At 47.4% G+C, this 20,297-nt stretch overlaps 2 protein-coding genes across 2 annotated transcripts; both read left to right on the top strand.

The window, feature by feature from the left end:
• The first annotated feature begins 1,341 nt into the window (after positions 1-1,341).
• On the top strand, positions 1,342-17,778 carry LOC145348683 (zinc-binding protein A33-like). Its single transcript, XM_080196841.1, has 9 exons — positions 1,342-1,749; positions 2,141-2,236; positions 2,983-3,216; positions 4,605-4,627; positions 4,712-4,830; positions 6,099-6,280; positions 15,166-15,261; positions 15,940-16,173; positions 17,752-17,778. Exons 1-9 carry the CDS (start codon positions 1,348-1,350, stop codon positions 17,776-17,778), a joined length of 1,413 nt encoding a protein of 470 aa, XP_080052967.1. The 5' UTR covers positions 1,342-1,347.
• Positions 17,779-17,865: 87 nt separating this feature from the next.
• Positions 17,866-20,297, top strand: LOC145348682 (E3 ubiquitin-protein ligase TRIM69-like). Its single transcript, XM_080196840.1, has 2 exons — positions 17,866-17,977; positions 19,241-20,297. Exons 1-2 carry the CDS (start codon positions 17,866-17,868, stop codon positions 19,771-19,773), a joined length of 645 nt encoding a protein of 214 aa, XP_080052966.1. The 3' UTR covers positions 19,774-20,297.

The following is a 20,297-nucleotide window of genomic DNA, read 5'->3' as shown; positions in this document are numbered from 1 at the left end:
GGGTAAACACAGTAAGAAGTCTCACAACACCAGGTTAGAGTCCAACAGGTTTATTTGGTAGCAAAAGATGATCGCAGGCTGCTGGGGAGACAATAACAGATTCAGTATCACGATTTGTTTAAATGAATCATGAACAAACTGATGGAGCAGGAGGTGAGCAGGAATTTAAAGATATTATTGTGCAGTCGATGTCCCAGTTCCTGGTGTGTTAGTGTGATCCAGTGAGCTGACAGAGGCTGTCCATTCAACACTCTGCAGTAAATGGAGACTCAGCTCAGGACCTATGTGTGTGTATGTGTGTGTGTCTCAGACTGTGTTAGGGAGAGAGAGCATGTGAGAGGGTGTGTCAGTGTGTGAATGTGTGAGAGAGACTCTCTGTGTGAGTATGTGCATATGTCTGTGATTTTGTGTGTGTGTGTGTCTGAGAAGTTGTCTGTGTGAGAGAGAGAGTGAGTGTCTGTGCATGAAAAGTTGTGTGAGAGTGAGTGTGCAAGATTGTACGTGTGCGTGTGTGTCTCAGTGTGTGTCAGGGTCTCTGGGAATGACGATTCCCCTCAGGAGTGTTTCAACAGGAACACTTGACTCAATCTGAGCCAAGAAACAAATTACATTTATATAGCGCCTTTAATGCAATGCAACATCCAGAGGGATGTAACAGGGATGTAAATCAGACAAAAGTGGGGTGGGGGGGGACTGGGCCAGTGGGCTGGGGGAGGGGGGATTGGGTCAGTGGGCCGGGGGAGGGGGGGATTGGGTCAGTGGGCTGGGGGAGGGGGGGATTGGGTCAGTGGGCCGGGGGTGGGGGGGATTGGGTCAGTGGGCCGGGGGAGGGGGGATTGGGTCAGTGGGCCGGGGGAGGGGGGGATTGGGTCAGTGGGCCGGGGGAGGGGGGATTGGGTCAGTGGGCCGGGGGAGGGGGGGATTGGGTCAGTGGGCCGGGGGAGGGGGGGATTGGGTCAGTGGGCTGGGGGAGGGGGGGATTGGGTCAGTGGGCCGGGGGAGGGGGGGGATTGGGTCAGGAGCAGAGACAGCTGAAAGAATGGTTTCAATCTTAACTGGGAATGAAATTGCTGAGTTCCTCAAAGTGTTGGGATTGAGAAGGGAGGGTGGGTGTTTTAAGGAGTGTGTTTGTAGAGAGGAAAGATAGAATGTTCTAAAGCTGACTTTATAAATTGAAAAAGGCTCCAGACACAATAAAGGGGCTCAGTTTGATGGGATTACAGAATTCCTGGCATTGAGAGTGTCTCTGATCACGTGAAGTCAAATCCAGGAAGTGCAGCTGGGAACAGGAATTGAAAGTGAAAGAGGTGGAAGAGAGAGACAGAGAGAGAGATTCTGAGCACTGGGATGGCATCTCCGGATCTCAGCCAGGAACTAACCTGTCCCATCTGCCTGGAAATATTCGCCGAGCCCGTGTCTCTGGAATGTGAACATCATTTCTGCAGGAGCTGCATCTCCCAGAGTTGGGAGAGGGTCCCGGGAGATGTTTCCTGCCCCCAGTGTCGACAGGTCTTCACCCAGAGGAACATCAGGCCCGCTCGCACCCTGGCTAACATCGTGGAGAAGCTCAGAGTGCTGAAGGTGAAGGTGACACAGCCAGAGGAGGAGTTTTACTGTGAGGAACACGGGGAGAAGATGAAACTGTTCTGTGAGGATGAAGAGAGAGCCATCTGTCTGGTGTGTGGCATGTCCAGAGCTCACAAGATGCACAGTGTGATCCCAATAAAGGAAGCAGCCCAGATATACAAGGTACTGGATCACTGCTACTGACACAGACAGGGAGGGAAGAGGGACGGGGGGAGGGGTGGTGGTGGTTAGTAACAGAGGGGGAGGGAGGTTGTAGGATGAGGGAGGGGAGAGCTGCAGGGAGTGGCGGAGGGTGGGGAGAGGGTTGAGGGGAGGGGAAGGTTAATAGAGGAGGGGAATTGAACTGGAGGAGGATCATTGCCTCAGGCGGAATTAACACAAAGTTTCTCCTAAATTTCTTTATCCTTTCATCCCAAACACTGAGAGTGACCAATCCTGGGAATATCTCCTTCTCTCCTTCACCAGTGGATTTAGGAACAGCAAACTCCTCCAGAAGGTGCCCTGAGCGAGTGTTCACTTTCACAATCCCCTTTGTGTCCTTTCTGTCTGCCAGAACAAGTTAGAAACATCATTGGAGACTCTGCAGAAGCAAATGGACCTCAGTCTTCACAGTAAAAGAGAAGGAGAGGACGGCATTTCACAGATGAAGGTAGGAGAGTGTCCTTTAGGCTTTGTGTAATGTTCCCTGTGTTTGTCATTGAGAGTGAGTGAGCTTCTCACACAGTGAGAGAGAGAGAGTTTTACTGAATAAAATGCTGGAGTCCAATGTACATTAGAGGCTACGCCCAGAACTGGAATGGAAGGGACCGTCTGTAAATTGAAAAATATGGCAAAAATGTATAAATGTCTAATTTTACTGCTGCACCCAATCTCAATAATCAATAAAATAAATCTAGCTAGTAATTCATTCCCTGATATCCATTATTCTATACATAAACCATCTGAATCCCTCAATTAAATTCCAGCCTATAACTCACTCCCAGGTATCCATTATTCTATACATAAACCATCTGAACCTCTCGATTAGATTCCAGTCTGTAACTCACTCCCAAGTATCCATTATTCGATATAGAAACCATCTGAACTCCTCGATTAGATTCCAGTCTGTAACTCACTCCCAGGTATCCATTATTCTATATATAAACCATCTGAACCCCTCGATTAGATTCCAGTCTGTAACTCACTCCCTGCTGTCTAATATTTAATAATGTTGTCGTGTTTGGTTGTAACTCACTCCCACACACCGAATATTCCATCATGTTGAACCTGCCGTGAGCTGTTATTATTTGTTATCGGAATTGGAGACATTTTTAATCCTGTAAACCATTGCGCAGGGACTAGGGACACTGGGATTAGAGACGTTGTTTATTCCACTCTGTATTTATTCTGTTCCAGACTGAAGTTGAGAGAATGAGAAATGAAATCCACAGTGAATTTGAAAAGATGCACAAGTTCCTGTTTGAGAAGGAAGAGTTGATGAAAACAGAGTTGGCGCAAAAAAGCAATAAAATATTGGAGGAAATGGAGAAGAATTTAAAGAAAACCTTGGATGAAATGTCTTCTGTTGAAGGAGTAATAAGAGATCTTCAATCCAGGCTGGAGATACAAAAGGCTCCAGAGTTCCTCAAGGTACAAAACCTCTTTGTCTTGTCCAGGAGAACATTGTGGGACTGAGGGCTGACACACTGACCTTTAACCTCTGGGCCTGGGTTTGACCTCAGTCTGATTGGTTGGATGATGATCTCTTGCTGCTGTCACTGAGGGTGCAATGGGAGATGGGGTGAGGTATTCTCAAAGTGATGAAATGAAAAATGGTGGGGTGTAAGTCGTGAGGAGGGAGAGATCAAATTATCAGGGGCAGAGATAGAGTAGACAGGAAAGAACCTTTCCACCAGGTGGATGGATCAATGACCAGGGGGCAGAGAGTTAAGATAAGGAGCAGGAGGATTAAGGTGAGAGGGGATGTGCAGGAAACCTTTTCACCCACAGGGTGTTGGGAGTCTGGAACTCACTACCTGAAAGGGTGATGGAGGAAGAGACCCTCATAATATCTAAAAAGTATTTAGATGTGCGTTAGCGATGCCAAAGGCAAACAAGGCTTGGGACCAAGTGCAGGAAAATGGGATTCGAATATTTGGGTGGTGTATCACTAACCAATGTGGACTTGGGCTGAAGGGCCTTCTTCTGTGTAACAATGATTACTGACTCTGACTGTATGAGAATGTTTTTAGTGAATACATTGTTGAGCTGGGAGCCAGCGTAGGTCACCAAGCACAGGGGTGATGGGGGCTATGGTCAGATACAGAAGAATGTAAGCTGCTGAGGACATCCAGCTGGACATGGGCACTGGGAGGGGTGGTTGGGTGATCAGGAATATTTGGGAACAGGATGGAGAGACACAAGAAATGGGTCACATGGAAATAATGAGCTCAGAGTGAGAATGAAAGGGAAAAGGAGATGTTATTTTCTAGATGTCTCCATTCTGTCCCTCCTCATAATTTCTCTGAGATTTACAGGAACCGATCTTTAATGTGAGAATAGGAACTGATGAATTAGGAGCAGAAGTTGGCAATTCACCCCTTTGAGCCTTCTCCGCTCTTCAATCAGATCATGGCTGATCTCTCCCTGGTCCCAAATCCACCTCTCCACCTCTTCCCCATATCACTTTAACCCTTTTTTATCAGAAATATATCCATCTTTTCTTGAAACTATTTCATGATTCAGACTCCACCGCGCCATGGGGCAGCGAGATCCACAAATATACCACCCACGGAGGGGGGGACTTTCACAGGAACTCCATTGCAATGTTAATGTGAGCCTACTTGTGATTCATAAATAAATATTTAATGATTCAGACTCCACCATGGTACCCAGCAACAAGTTATTCAAATTTATCACTCTCTGCGAGAAGTCGTTCTTCCTGATTTCAGTTTTAAATCTACTGCCTCTCGACCTGTACCTGTGACCTCTTGTTCTAATCTGACTCAATAATATCTGTTCTGTTTCTGTTCCCTCAGGATATACAGGACCTTGTGAAGAGGTAAGCAGATTTAAAGGAACAGTTTTGCAATGTGATCGCTGCTGTCTCTCTCACACAGACTGATTTGCGGACCTGTTTTTACAGGAGTCAGATGGAGTTTCACGAGGCTGGAACTGTCTCCACTCAGTTACCTGTGGATATAGATGGTGGACCATTCAAATACATCAATGTGTGGAGGGAAATGAGAGCACTGATTTCACCAGGTATCATTCTGTGAATATTGCAATCTCCTTACTGTTATCCACGTGAGTAATGGGCTTTGACACACTGATGGAATGACCATAAGAAAGAAGAGCAGCCGTGATCCAGCCCAGTGAACCCGCTCTGTTTTTGGATAAGATTATGACTGATCTGTTTGTGATCTTCACTCCACTTACCTCCCCACCCCACAGAACCCTTAACCCCCTTGTTGATCAAAAATCTATCCAACTCAGCCTTGTAGTCAATGAGGCAGCCTCCACTGATCTCTCTGTGGAAGAGAAATCCAAAGACTAATGACCCTCTCAGAGGAGAAATTCCTCCTCATCACCATCTTATATCACCCTTTTATTGAAGCTTTGCTGCCCAGATCTCGATTTCCCCAGGAGATGAAAGATCCTCCCAGCATCTACCCTGTCAAAGGGACCCTCTCAGAATCTTACATGTCTCAACAAGATCACCTCTTATTCTTCTAAACTTCAGTGAGTTTTGACCAAACTTGCTCAACCTTTCCTCAGAAGACAATCCCTTCATCTTAGGAATCTATCTAGTCAACCTTCTCTGAACTGCATCGAATGAAAGTATCTCCGTCCTGATGTAAGGTGACCAAATCTGTACGCAATATTCAAGCTGCAGTTTCACTGATATGCACAAGAAGAGATCATTCGGCCCATTGTGTTCCTGCTAGCTCACTGTAAGAGTAACTCACCCGCTCACACTCCTGCACCTTCTCTCTCTCACTCTGCAGATATTTCCTGTTCAGATAATGATCCCATTCCGTTTGAAAGCCGTGATTGAATCTGATTCCACCACAGTGCATTCCACATCCTAAACCCTGGCTGTGTGAGAAGATTTTTCCTCACATTACTGTGGCTTCCTTTCTCAATCACTTCAAATTCTGTGTCCTCTGGTTCTCCATCTCTCCATCAATGGGAACAGTTTCTCCCGATCTTCTCTGTCCAGCCCCCTCATGATGTTGAACATCTCTATCTAATCTTCTCTTCGCCGTCTCCTCTCTAAGTTGAACTACCCCAGTGTCTCCGATCTATCTACATACCTGAAGTTCCTATCCCCAGGAACCTTTCTGGTGAATCTTGTCTGCACTCTCTCTCATACCTTCACATCTTCCCTAAAGTGTGGTGCCCAGAACTGGTGCAGAATGATAAACAACAGCAAACAATTCTGGGTCAGAATCCAATGCTGTTTGTACACGTCTTGTGATTCACTCCTATTTTTCTTTTAGTAACAGCTTCCCATTTGTGTTCTTTTCCAGTTCCAGCTTCTCTCACCCTGGATCCAGACACAGCAAACGATGAACTCATCATTTCCCAGGATCTGAGCAGTGTGAGGTTCGGAAATGAGAATAATGATCTTCCTGATAATCCAGAAAGATTTGAGGATGGATTATATATTTTGAGCTGCCAGAGTTTCACATCAGGGAGACATTACTGGGAGGTGGGTCTTGGAAACAAAACTGCCTGGGTTGTGGGTGTCGGCAGAGAGTCTGTCAACAGGAAAGGAAACATCATTCCTTCACCTGGGAATGGATTCTGGGTCATCGGCCGGTTTCCTGACTGCGAATCATTGAAAATCCCAGATGTCATCTCCCAGATGAAAGTGAAACCCCGGAAGTTAGGAATTTACCTGGATTATGAGGGGGGACAAGTGTCATTTTACAATGCTGAGGACATGTCTCACCTGTACACATTCACTGACACATTCACCGAGAAACTCTACCCCATCTTTAACCCTTGTAATAATGAGTATGGTGATAACTCTGAGCCACTCACACTGCTCACTCGCTAACACACTCAGATATGGTTTTTGATGTCAGGATGGTGCTGTGTGCTGCCTAACCCACTGCCCAAGCAACTCACGTTCTCTGCCGCATGATATTGGGGGGTGTGGCCGGGTGTTTGAGTGTGTTTGCAGTTTGGAGTTTACTGTAAAGTTAATTCAGCTTCTCAAACTGTCCCGATCTCAATCTGTGACAAACCCAGACACACTGGGCTGCAATAAAATGAATTGTGGCAACTGTGCCCCCCCGTCTCAAACAATTCATTGTGAAGTCAATTCCATTTGCTCCATTTAATAAAGGTTTTATTTGCAGACTGGACTCTGCAGATTGTGATTCAGAGAATGTACAGAACGAATTAGGTGGAAGAATATCAGAATAGGTTCTGGAGGAGGACATATCAACATCTACTCCACTTTCCCAGCCTATCCCTTCACTCACATTCAAGACAAGAATATATCGATCTCAGGGTTGAATATTCTCGCTGACAGCTCACCGATTTAAAACATCCCAAAGATTCACAACTCTCTCTGAGTGAAGACATTTCTCCTTGTCTCAGTCTTAAATGTCCGACCCCCTTATCCTGATTCTGTGACTCCGAGTTCTAGAGCAGTCTCAGCATCGACCCTGTCAGGATCCTGAACAATTCTGTCTGTCTCAATAAGATCACCCCTTATTCTTCTAAACTTTAAAGAATACAGATCCATTGTACTCACTCTGTCTCCTCATACAGAACAACCCTTTCATCCCAAGAATCTGTTGGGGGAACGGCAAATTGTGCGGAGGGTGTGGAGAGTCTGCAGAAGGATCTAGATAGGCTGGGCGAATGGGCCAGGAAATGGCAAATGGAATTTAATGTTGGCAAGTGTGAGGTCGTCCACTTTGGTAGGAAGAATGGTAGGAAGGACTATTACTTACGTGGCGAAAAACTGCAGCAGGCGACGGTGCAGAGGGACCTCGGGGTCCTTGTGCATGAATCACAAAAACCCAGCTTGCAGGTGCAGCAGGTGGTCAGGAAGGCGAATGGGATGCTGGCCTTCATAGCGAGGGGGATTGAATATAAAAGTAGGGAGGTCTTGCTGCAGCTGTATAGGGCATTGATGAGGCCGCAGCTGGAGTACTGTGTGCAGTTTTGGGCGCCGCACCTGCGCAAGGATATTTTGGCCCTGGAGGGAGTGCAGAGGAGGTTTACTAGGCTGATACCGGAGTTGAGGGGATTGAGCTATGAGGAGAGGCTGAATAAACTAGGCTTGTACTCGTTAGAGTTTAGAAGAATGAGGGGAGATCTCATTGAGACGTATAAGATGATGAATGGGATGGATAGGATAGAGGTGGAGAGACTCTTCCCGCTCAAAAAAGACAGTAGGACTAGGGGGCACAGCCTCAAGATAAAGGGGAGGCGGTTTAGAACGGAGTTGAGGAGGAACTTCTTCACTCAAAGGGTGGTGAATCTCTGGAATTCTCTGCCCGTTGAAGTGGTGGAGGCTGCCTCGCTAAATATTTTTAAGAAGCGGGTTGATGGGTTTTTGATAAGAGAAGGGATTAAGGGTTATGGGGAGAGGGCGGGAAAGTGGAACTGAGCCACGACAGATCAGCCATGATCTTATTGAATGGCGGGGCAGGCTCGAAGGGCTAGATGGCCTACTCCTGCTCCTATTTCTTATGTTCTTATGAACCTTCATTGCAGTCTCTAAGGTAAGTCTAGGTTTCCTCAGGTAAGGAGACTAAAACTGTGCACAGTCCCCCAACTGTGACCACACCCAGTCACTGTTTCATTGCAGCAAGGCTTATACTCTTATACATCAGCTCCATTGTAATAAAGGCTAACATACCATTTACCGTCCTAATTGTTCACTGGATCTGCTTGTTACCTTGCTCTGCTTCACCCCAAATTCCTTCTGAATCCCAACATTTAAAAGTATCCCATCTTTCAAATAAATTATCCTGATATCCTCATTGAGTCATAGAGGTTTCCTACATGGAAACAGGCCCTTCGACCAACTTGTCCATGCCACCCAGTTTTTACCACTAAGCTAATCCCAATTACCCTCATCCTGATGGGCACTTTTCCCATGTTGACAGGAAGGGTTTTGTATGGAACAACCCTGCCATTTGCTGGCAGTCCTGTGAATGGCCACTTGCTCTGTCAGCTGCCTTTAAACTGGAGGCTGGATATAGTGAGGGCATCAATATCAGATAGTCATTAACAAATCCAATCGGGAATTCAAGATCAACATCTTTACCCAGAGAGTGGTTAGAATGAGGAACTCCCTCCCATTCAAGGAGAACAGGAATGGGGAAGGGGGTTTGATGTGAGAAATTTTTCACAAGTCAAACGTTTTATGACAGTAGACACTTGGACACTGACAGGGTTAATAGCAAAGGGTTAAATGATTCTGAAAACAAGATTGTAGGCGAATGAGAAAGAGATTACAACACGTGAATGTAGGGAAATAATTAAACAAGTAATTATGATTTAAACATATATGCTGATATTTTGAATGTATTTTAAGTGTTGTATGCATTATTCACTTTAGTCAAAGGCAGGCTACCACAAGGTCTAATGGTAAGGTCGAATAGTTCAGAACCAAAGGCCTGGGAATCATGTACTTTGCAAAATTCATCTCAGAAAGTTTCTTATGCAGCAACACATATTGCAATTTTATGAGTCGGTGTTTTCCTTGTCCAGAGTCTGGCTGGAAATGTGCCCGGATGCGGGAACACCTGCCCATCCAGTTGGCAATGGTTGGGTGGGAACCCCTATATTGAGCATCTCAGGTAACCTGGCAACAGGGAAGTGTCTTGAACAAGATGGGAGTTCATGGACAAATGAGACATCATTACGCTGGGTGGTGAGATGCAATTGGCTGAGGTGCATGACATATTATTATTGACATGTGTACATTGAAGATGATTGATTGTACATAAGAACATAAGAAATAGGAGCAGGAGTAGGCCATCTAGCCCTTCGAGCCTGCCCCGCCATTCAATAAGATCATGGCTGATCTGTCGTGGCTCAGTTCCACATTCCCGCCCTCTCCCCATAACCCTTAATCCCCTCTCTTATCAAAAACCCATCAACCCGCTTCTTAAAAATATTTAGCGAGGCGGCCTCCACCACTTCAACGGGCAGAGAATTCCAGAGATTCACCACCCTTTGAGTGAAGAAGTTCTTCCTCAACTCCGTTCTAAACCGCCCCCCCTTTATCTTGAGGCTGTGCCCCCTAGTCCTACTGTCCTTTCTGAGCGGGAAGAGTCTCTCCACCTCTATCCTATCCATCCCATTCATCATCTTATATGTCTCAATGAGATCTCCCCTCATTCTTCTAAACTCTAACGAGTACAAGCCTTTATCCAGCCTCTCATAGCTCAACCCCCTCAACTCCGGCATCAGCCTAGTAAACCTCCTCTGCACTCCCTCCAAGGCCAAAATATCCTTGCGTAAGTACGGCGCCCAAAACTGCACACAGTACTCCAGCTGCGGCCTCACCAAGGCCCTATATAGCCGCAGCAAGACCTCCCTACTTTTATATTCAATCCCCCTCGCTATGAAGGCCAGCATCCCATTCGCCTTCCTGACCACCTGCTGCACCTGCGAGCTGGGTTTTTGCGACTCATGCACAAGGACCCCGAGGTCCCTCTGCACCATCGCCTGCTGCAGTTTTTCGCCACGTAAGTAATAATCCTTCCTACCATTATTCCTACCAAAGTGGACCACTTCGCACTTGCCAACATTAAATTCCATTTGCCATTTCCTGGCCCTTTCGCCCAGCCTATCTAGATCCTTCTGCAGACTCTCCACACCCTCCGCGCAATTTGCCATTCCACCAATCTTGGTGTCATCAGCAAATGTCAACAACATACACTCGGTTCCCTCCTCCAGATCATCTATATAAATGGTAAATAGCTGAGGCCCCAGCACCGACCCCTGAGGCACTCCACTAGTCACCAACCGCCAATCCGAATAGCACCCATTGACCCCAACTCTCTGCCTCCTATTTGACAACCAGTCCTCTATCCACGCTAACACCCTACCACCAACTCCATGTCCCCTGACCTTCTGCAATAACCTCTTGTGAGGTACCTTGTCAAACGCCTTCTGAAAATCAAGAAAGACCACATCCACCGGCTCTCCTCTATCCACCACCCTCGACACATCCTCATAGAACTCCAGTAAATTTGTCAGACACGACTTCCCCTTAACGAAACCATGCTGCGTCTGCTCTATCAAGCAATTCCCCTCAAGCTGCCTTGTTATTTCCTCCTTGATGACGGATTCTAACATTTTACCTACAGTAAGCTAAGATACAGTGGGAATGATTGAGAAGAAAACCTATAATGGTTCTGTTTAGAATTGTAAAGGTCAGATCTATTCGGAGAGCTCTGGCTGCTCACCCTGAGAGCTGACTCCACCCTCTGATGGTCTCCCAGCAGCCGCTAGTTAAATAAAGTTACGTCTTTGATTCAGAAACTCTGGCTTCATGTGTCCTGTATTGTCTACATTTTCCTGACAGTACTGGTCACCTCTAGTACCCCTCAACAGTCTGAAAAAAGAGAGAGAGGCTCCATGCCCAGCGCTGTACTCACTGTGACTGGGTTTGGTGAGGGGTTCCAGACCCTTGTTTCAGCTGAAGCAATATTTTAAAGTGGGGGCTGGATGGCAGTATATGTACTCACAGTGACACCCCGTGGAAGGCAATGGAAAGGCACATTGCACAGAGTGATCAACAAGAGGCTGATTCACTACCTCCCATTGAGTGCTGCCACCCCAGCCGAATATCCTTCTCACCAGCATTACTGTCTCAGTAACATGTCTCACAAGGTGACGTGGAGTTGTCAGCATTGGACTGGGGTAAACACAGTAAGAAGTCTCACAACACCAGGTTAAAGTCCAACAGGTTTATTTGGTAGCGGGGGAGACAGTAACAGATTCAGTATCACGATTTGTTTAAACGGAACATGAACACACTGATGGAGCAGGAGGTGAGCAGGAATTTAAAGATATTATTGTGCTGTCGATGTCCCAGTTCCTGGTGTGTTAATGTGATCCAGTGAGCTGACAGAGCCAATCCCCCCACAGCCGGATAATGTGCAGCAAGTGAGAAATGAGAGGCTGGAACACAGGATTGTTCCTGTTCATCGAGTTAATGATAACCCCAAAGCCCAGATACAAACAAATCCACTCTTTAACCAGGAATGGTGCCTGGATTGTGGAGGGAGATCAGTCCTGGGAGCCGGAGGAGAAACCTTCCTCACTGCTCTCCACTGGTGTCCCAGTTTCAGCATCCCGGATCCTGGATTCTGATCCCAGTTTGCAGAGTAAAGGGGGGAGGGGGGAGATGGCGGTGGGAATTTGCAAAGTCAGAGGTGTCAAAGACTATTTATTAAAGAATGGAGGGGGTGGGGCAGATTGATAGAGGGGGGAGAGAAGGGAGGGAGTGTTACAGGGAGAAGATGGATTTGGGAAAGTTTCGGGGACGAGAGAGAGGAGAGAAACTAGAGAAAGATGTAAAGGGCGAGGGGGGGCAGATTGGGTCAGTGGGCCGGGGGAGGGGGGGATTGGGTCAGTGGGCCGGGGGAGGGGGGATTGGGTCAGTGGGCCGGGGGTGGGGGGGATTGGGTCAGTGGGCCGGGGGAGGGGGGGATTGGGTCAGTGGGCCCGGGGGAGGGGGGGATTGGGTCAGTGGGCCGGGGGAGAGGGGGGGATTGGGTCAGTGGGCCGGGGGAGGGGGGATTGGGTCAGTGGGCCGGGGGTGGGGGGATTGGGTCAGTGGGCCGGGGGAGGGGGGGATTGGGTCAGTGGGCTGGGGGAGGGGGGGATTGGGTCAGTGGGCCGGGGGAGGGGGGGATTGGGTCAGTGGGCCGGGGGAGGGGGGGATTGGGTCAGTGGGCCGGGGGAGGGGGGGATTGGGGCAGTGGGCCGGGGGAGGTGGGGATTGGGTCAGTGGGCCGGGGGAGGGGGGGATTGGGTCAGTGGGCTGGGAGAGGGGGGGATTGTTTCAGTGAGCCAGGGGAGGGGGGATTCGGTTGGTGGGCCACCGAATAGCTTCAAGTTTTTAGATGTTCAGATCACCAACAACCTGTCCTGGTCCCCCCATGCTGACACTATCATTAAGAAAGCCCACCAATGCCTCAATTTCTCAGAAGACTAAGGAAATTTGGCATCTCAGCTGCAACTCTCACCAACTTTTACATTTGTACCATAGACAGCATTCTTTCTGGTTGTATCACAGCTTGGTCCGGATCCTGCTCTGCCCAGGACCACAAGGAACTTCAAAAGGTTATGAATGTCGCCCAATCCATCACTCAAACCAGTCTCCCACCCACTGACTCTGTTTAAAGTTCCAGCTGCCTTGGAAAAGCAGCCAGTATAATGAGGGACCCCGAACATACAGCCCGAATTTACCATTTTCATTCAAAGTGCTGAAACTGGGAGTGTTTCAGGTCTGACTTTTAATCCCGTTCTCCGGCGCCCCCATACACACTCTGCCCGAAACAAGATCAGTCATTCTGAATCACGCTGCAGAAGCTGGGCGGGGGCTTATCAAGCCAGAAACGCTGTAGATCAAATCGGAGTATTCAATGGTGCATGCGTTGTTAAAAAATAGAAAAACGTTCCCCTGCCGTATGGTTTCTGGGCCGGATAAAACCTCCTGTCTCCCACAGACGTTGCCCCACCCCCACAGCATAACTGACCTCCGTACCCCACCCCCAACCCCACCCCCCCACTACCCAGACTGATCACGGCCCTTTGCCCCACTTTCCCCCCACCGATCACACGCAGGGTGCCACCGGACCACCCCCACCCCACCACCCCAACCCCCCTCACCCATTCTCCTTCAACCAGAGAACAATCTGATCCGCCTCCCCCCACCACCACCGATCTGAGTCAGAGAGCCGCCGGAAGCTCTGAACTTACCCCTTCAGAGGCTGGCGTGGCTGAAACAGACCTTTGTGGATCATTTTTGTTTTGTGCCGAATCTGGATGGGCGAACACGGTGGCAAAGGGGGAATTGCCCGTCAGTTTGGGCGTGCAGACCATGAAGTCACGCCCACTTGGGACGCAGTGCCGATCACGGGCAGTTTAGATGCTTGATAAAGGGGGAATGGGCATGGAGTGGATCACACTGCTCGCCTTACTTCCAACATTACCAAGTCTCTGTGAAAACGGGGACAAGTTGGTGTTAAAACTGGACCCATTCTCTCTTCCACCTTCTGCCAGTGGAAAAAAGATTCAAGAGTCTGAGGTCATGTACCAACCAACTCAAGAACAGCTTCTTCCCTGCTGCCATCAGACTTTTGAGTGGACCTCCCTCGCATTAAATTGATCTTTCTCAGCAGCCTAGCTATGACTGTAACACTACATTCTGCACCCTCTGTATGAACAGTATGCTTTGTCTGTATAGCAAGCAAGAAACAATACTTTTCACTGTACACTAATACATGTGACAATAATAGATCAAATGAAATCAAAGTGTTGGGATTGAGAAGGGAGGGTGGGTGTTTTAAGGAGTGTGTTTGCAGAGAGGAAAGAGAGAATGTTCTAAAGTTGATTTTATAAAGTGAAAAAGGCTCCAGACACAATAAAGGGGCTCAGTTTGATGGGATTACAGAATTCCTGGCATTGAGAGTGTCTCTGATCACGTGAAGTCAAATCCAGGAAGTGCAGCTGGGAACAAGAATTGAAAGTGAAAGAATTGGAAGAGAGAGACAGAGAGAGAGACTCTGAGCACTGGGATGGCATCTCCGGATCTCAGCCAGGAACTAACCTGTCCCATCTGCCTGGAAATATTCACCGAGCCCGTGTTTCTGGAATGTGAACATCACTTCTGCAGGAGCTGCATCTCCCAGAGTTGGGAGAAGGTCCCGGGAGATGTTTCCTGCCCCCAGTGTCGACAGGTCTTCACCCAGAGGAACATCAGGCCCGCTCGCACCCTGGCTAACATCGTGGAGAAGCTCAGAGTGCTGAAGGTGAAGGTGACACAGCCAGAGGAGGAGTTTTACTGTCAGGAACACGGGGAGAAGCTGAAACTGTTCTGTGAAGTTGAACAGAGAGCCATCTGTGTGGATTGCTGGAGTTCAGAACATCAAACTCACAAAGATCTGCATATCAAAGAGGCTGTCCAGATATACAAGGTACTGACTCACTGCTATGGACACAGACCGACAGAGAACAGGGGGAGGCGGTGGGCGTAGCAGAGGGAGAGAGAGGGTTTGTAGAGTGAGAGAGGGAGAGGAGAGGACAAGGGGAGACTGGGCTGGGGTTATGTGAGGAGGTGGAGAGTGTTGGGAAGGGGAGATCATTGAGAGAATGTTGATGAAGGAGGGGAATGGAGCTGGAGGAGGATAATTGCAACAGGCGGAATTAACACAAAGTTTCCCCTAAATTTCTTTATCCTTTCATCCCAAACATTGAGAGTGACCAATCTTGGGAATATCTCCTCTCTCTTTCACCAGTGGATTTAAAAACAGCAAACTCCTCCAGAAGGTACCCTCAGCGAGTGTTCACTTTCACAACCCCCTTTGTGTCCTTTCTGTCTGCCAGAACAAGTTAGAAACATCATTGGAGACTCTGCAGAAGCAAATGGACCTCAGTCTTCACAGTAAAAGAGAAGGAGAGGACGGCATTTCACAGATGAAGGTAGGAGAGTGTCCTTTAGGCTTTGTGTAATGTCCCTGTGTTTTTCATTGAGAGTGAGTGAGCTTCTCACACAGTGAGAGAGAGGGAGAGAGTTTTGCTGAATTCAATGCTCGGGTCCAATGTACATTAGAGGCTATGCCCTGAACTGGAATGGAAGGGAGCGTCTGTAAATTGCAAAATATGGCAAAAATGTAAAGCTCTAATCTTACCGCTGTACCCAATCTCAATAATCAATAAAATAAATCTACTAAGTAACTTATTCCCTGATATCCATTACTCTATACATAAACCATCTGAACCCCTCGATTACATTCCACTCTCTAACTCAGTCCTAGGTATCGATTATTCTGTATATAAACCATCTGAACCCCTCGATTACATTCCAGTCTGTAACTCACTCCCAGATATCGATTATTCTATATATAAACCATCTGAACCCCTCGATTAGATTCCAGTCTGTGCCTCACTCCCTGCTGTCTAATATTTAATAATGTTGTCGTGTTTGGTTGTAACTCATTCCCACACACCGAATATTCCATCATGTTGAACCTGCTGTGAGCTGTTATTATTTGTTATCGGAATTGGAGACATTTTTAATCCTGTAAACCATTGCTCAGGGACCAGGGACACTGGGATTAGAGACGTTGTTTATTCCACTCTGTATTTATTCTGTTCCAGACTGAAGTTGAGAGACTGAGAAATGAAATCCACAGTGAATTTGAAAAGATGCACAAGTTCCTGTTTGAGAAGGAAGAGTTGATGAAAACAGAGTTGGCGCAAAAAAGCAATAAAATATTGGAGGAAATGGAGAAGAATTTAATGAAAACCTTGGATGAAATCTCTTCTGTTGAAGGAGTAATAAGAGATCTTCAATCCAGGCTGGAGATACAAAAGGCTCCAGAGTTCTTCAAGGTACAAAACCTCTTTGTCTTGTCCCGGAGAACATTGTGGGACTGAGGGCTGACACACTGACCTTTAACCTCTGGGCCTGGGTTTGACCTCAGTCTGATTGGTTGGATGATGATCTCTTGCTGCTGTCAGTGAGGGTGCAATGGGAGATGGGGTGAGGTAATCTGAGTGTGATGAAATGAAAAATGGTGGGGTGTCAGTCGTGAGGAGGGAGAGATAAAATTATCAGGGGCAGAGATAGAGTAGACAGGAAAGAACCTTTCCACCAGGTGGATGGATCAATGACCAGGGGGCAGAGAGTTAAGATAAGGAGCAGGAGGATTAAGGTGAGAGGGGATGTGCAGGAAACCTTTTCACCCAGAGGGTGTTGGGAGTCTGGAACTCACTGCCTGAAAGGGTGATGGAGGAAGAGACCCTCATAATATCTAAAAAGTATTTAGATGTGCGTTAGCGATGCCAAAGGCAAACAAGGCTTGGGACCACGTGCAGGAAAATGGGATTCGAATATTTGGGTGGTGTATCACTAACCAATGTGGACTTGGGCTGAAGGGCCTTCTTCTGTGTAACAATGATTACTGACGCTGACTGTATGAAAACAAGGATGAGAATGTTTTTAGTGAATACATTGTTGAGCTGGGAGCCAGCGTAGGTCACCAAGCACAGGGGTGATGGGGGCTATGGTCAGATACAGAAGAATGTAAGCTGCTGGGGACAGAACATCCAGCTGGACATGGGCATGGGAAGGGTGGTTGGGTGATCAGGAATATTTGGGAACAGGATAGAGAGACACAAGAAATGGGTCACATGGAGATAATGAGCTCAGAGTGAGAATGAAAGGGAAAAGGAGATGTTATTTTCTAGATGTCTCCATTCTGTCCCTCTTCATAATTTCTCTGAGATTTACAGGAACCGACCTTTAATGTGAGAATAGGAACAGATGAATTAGGAGCAGAAGTTGGCAATTCACCCCTTTGAGCCTTCTCCGCTCTTCAATCAGATCATGGCTGATCTCTCCCTGGTCCCAAATCCACCTCTCCACCACTTCCCCATATCACTTTAACCCTTTTTTATCAGAAATATATCCATCTCACACATTTACCACCCTCGGCGAGAGGTTCCACACATTTACCACCCTCGGCCAGAGGTTCCACACATTTACCACCCTCGGTGAGAGGTTACACACATTTACCACCCTCGGCGAGAGGTTCCACACATTTACCACCCTCGGCCAGAGGTTCCACACATTTACCACCCTCGGCCAGAGGTTCCACACATTTACCACCCTCGGCCAGAGGTTCCACACATTTACCACCCTCGGCCAGAGGTTCCACAAATTTACCACCCTCAGTGAGAGGTTCCACACATTTAACACCCTCGGCGAGAGGTTCCACAAACTTACCACCCTCGGTGAGAGGTTCCACAAATTTACCACCCTCGGCCAGAGGTTCCCCACATTTACCACCCTCGGTGAGAAGTCGTTCCTCCTGATTTCAGTTTTAAATCTACTGCCTCTCAACCTGTACCTGTGACCTCTTGTTCTCATCTGACTCAATAATATCTATTCTGTTTCTGTTCCCTCAGGATATACAGGACCTTGTGAAGAGGTAAGCAGATTTAAAGGAACAGTTTTGCGATGTGATCGCTGCGGTCTCTCTCACACAGACTGATTTGCGGACCTGTTTTTACAGGAGTCAGATGGAGTTTCACGAGGCTGGAACTGTCTCCACTCAGTTACCTGTGGATGTAGATGGTGGACCAGTCAAATACATCAATGTGTGGAGGGAAATGAGAGCACTGATTTCACCAGGTATCATTCTCTGTATATTGCCATCTCCGTCCTGTTATCCACGTGAGTAATGGGCTTTGACACACTGATGGAATGACCATAAGAAAGAAGGGCAGCAGTGATCCAGCCCAGTGAACCCGCTCTGTTTTTGGATAAGATTATGACTGATCTGCTTGTGGTCTTCACTCCACTTACCTCCCCACCCCACATAACCCTTAACCCCCTTGTTGATCAAAAATCTATCCAACTCAGCCTTGTAGTCAATGAGGCAGCCTCCACTGCTCTCCCTGTGGAAGAGAATTCCAAAGACTAATGACCGACTCAAGAGGAGAAATTCCTCCTCATCACCATCTTATATCACCCTTCTATTGAATCTTTGGTGCCTAGATCTCGATTTCCCCAGGAGATGAAAGACCCTCCCAGCATCTACCCTGTCAATGGGACCCCCTCAGAATCTTACATTTCTCAAGAAGATCACCTCTTATTCTTCTAAACTTCAGTGAGTTTTGATCCAACTTGCTCAACCTTTCCTCAGAAGACAATCCCTTCATCTTAGGAATCAACAGAGTGAATCTTCTCTGAACTGATTCCAATGTAAGTATCTCCTTCCTGATGTAATGTGACCAAATCTGTACGCAATACTCAAGCTGCAGTTTCACCAATGTGCACAGGAGATCATTCGGCCCATTGTTTTCCTGCTAGCTCATTGCTAGAGCAGCTCACCTGCTCCCACTCCTGCACCTTCTCTCTCGCCCTGCAGATATTTCCTGTTCAGATAATGATCCCATTCCCTTTGAAAGCTGTGATTGAATCTGATTCCACCACAGTGCATTCCACATCCTAAACCCTGGCTGTGTGAGAAGGTTTTTCCTCACATTACTGTGGCTTCCTTTCTCAATCACTTCAAATTCTGTGTCCTCTGGTTCTCCATCTCTCCATCAATGGGAACACTTTCTCCCGATCTTCTCTGTCCAGCCCCCTCATGATGTTGAACATCTCTATCTAATCTCCTCTTTGCCGTCTCCTCTCTAAGTTGAACTACCCCAGTGTCTCCGATCTATCCACATACCTGAAGTTCCTATCCCAGGAACCGTTCCGGTGAATCTTTTCTGCACTCTCTCTAATACCTTCACATCCTCCCTAAAGTGTGGTGCCCAGAACTGGTGCAGAATGATAAACAACAGCAAACAATTCTGGGTCAGAATCCAATGCTGTTTGTACACGTCTCGTGATTCACTCCTATTTTTCTTTTAGTAACAGCTTCCCATTTGTGTTCTTTTCCAGTTCCAGCTTCTCTCACCCTGGATCCAGACACAGCACACAATCAACTCGTCATTTCCCAGGATCTGAGCAGTGTGAGTTTCGGAAAGAAGAATAAAGATCTTCCTGATAATCCAGAAAGATTTGATTGTAAATTATATATTTTGACCTGCCAGAGTTTCACATCAGGGAGACATTACTGGGAGGTGGGTCTTGCAAACAAGACTGCCTGGGTTGTGGGTGTCTGCAGAGAGTCTGTCAACAGGAAAGGAAACATCACTCGTACACCTGAGAATGGATTCTGGGTCATCGGCCGGTTTCCTGACTGCGAATCATTGAAAATCCTGGATGTCACCTCCCAGCTGAAAGTGAAACCCCGGAAGTTAGGAATTTACCTGGATTATGAGGGGGGACAGGTGTCATTTTATGATGCTGAGGACATGTCTCACCTGTACACATTCACTGACACATTCACCGAGAAACTCTACCCCATCTTTAGCCCTTGTAATAATAACTCTGGTGATAACTCTGAGCCACTCACACTGCTCACTCGCTAACAAACTCAGACATGGTTTTTGATGTCAGGATGGTGCTGTGTGCTGCCTAACCCACTGCCCAAGCAACTCACATTCTCTGCCGCATGATATTGGGGGGTGTGGCCGGGTGTTTGAGTGTGTTTGCAGTTTGGAGTTTACTGTAAAGTTAATTCAGCTTCTCAAACTGTCCTGATCTCAATCTGTGACAAACCCAGATACACTGGGCTGCAATAAAATGAATTGTGGCAACTGTGCCCCCAGTCTCTCGGCCTTTTGTCTAAGATCAAGTGTAGTATCTGTTCTTAGCCTGGGGCTCGGATTTCGCAAGGAGCTATCAGATTTCGATGGGCGTTGTGGATTGAAGAAGCAGGCGTCAGACGACCAGGAGACGATCGTCTACAACACTTGAGCTCTGCTGCTACTGGTGGATCTTAATGCTGGTTTCAAGCCTCTGGCTTGGACCTAACGCCGATACAGTACGTCTCAGTGTTCTCGAGCTATGGCTGCAGCTGCATCGAGAGCTACAGGCCAAGGGCTGCCCAACA

The sequence above is a fragment of the Carcharhinus amblyrhynchos genome, chromosome 9, assembly GCF_965287045.1.
Source record: "Carcharhinus amblyrhynchos chromosome 9, sCarAmb.v2.hapA, whole genome shotgun sequence".
In the NCBI taxonomy this organism is placed as follows: domain Eukaryota; kingdom Metazoa; phylum Chordata; class Chondrichthyes; order Carcharhiniformes; family Carcharhinidae; genus Carcharhinus; species Carcharhinus amblyrhynchos.
Note: the sequence above shows the minus strand (reverse complement) of the source record. Positions and strands in the feature narration are given on the sequence as shown.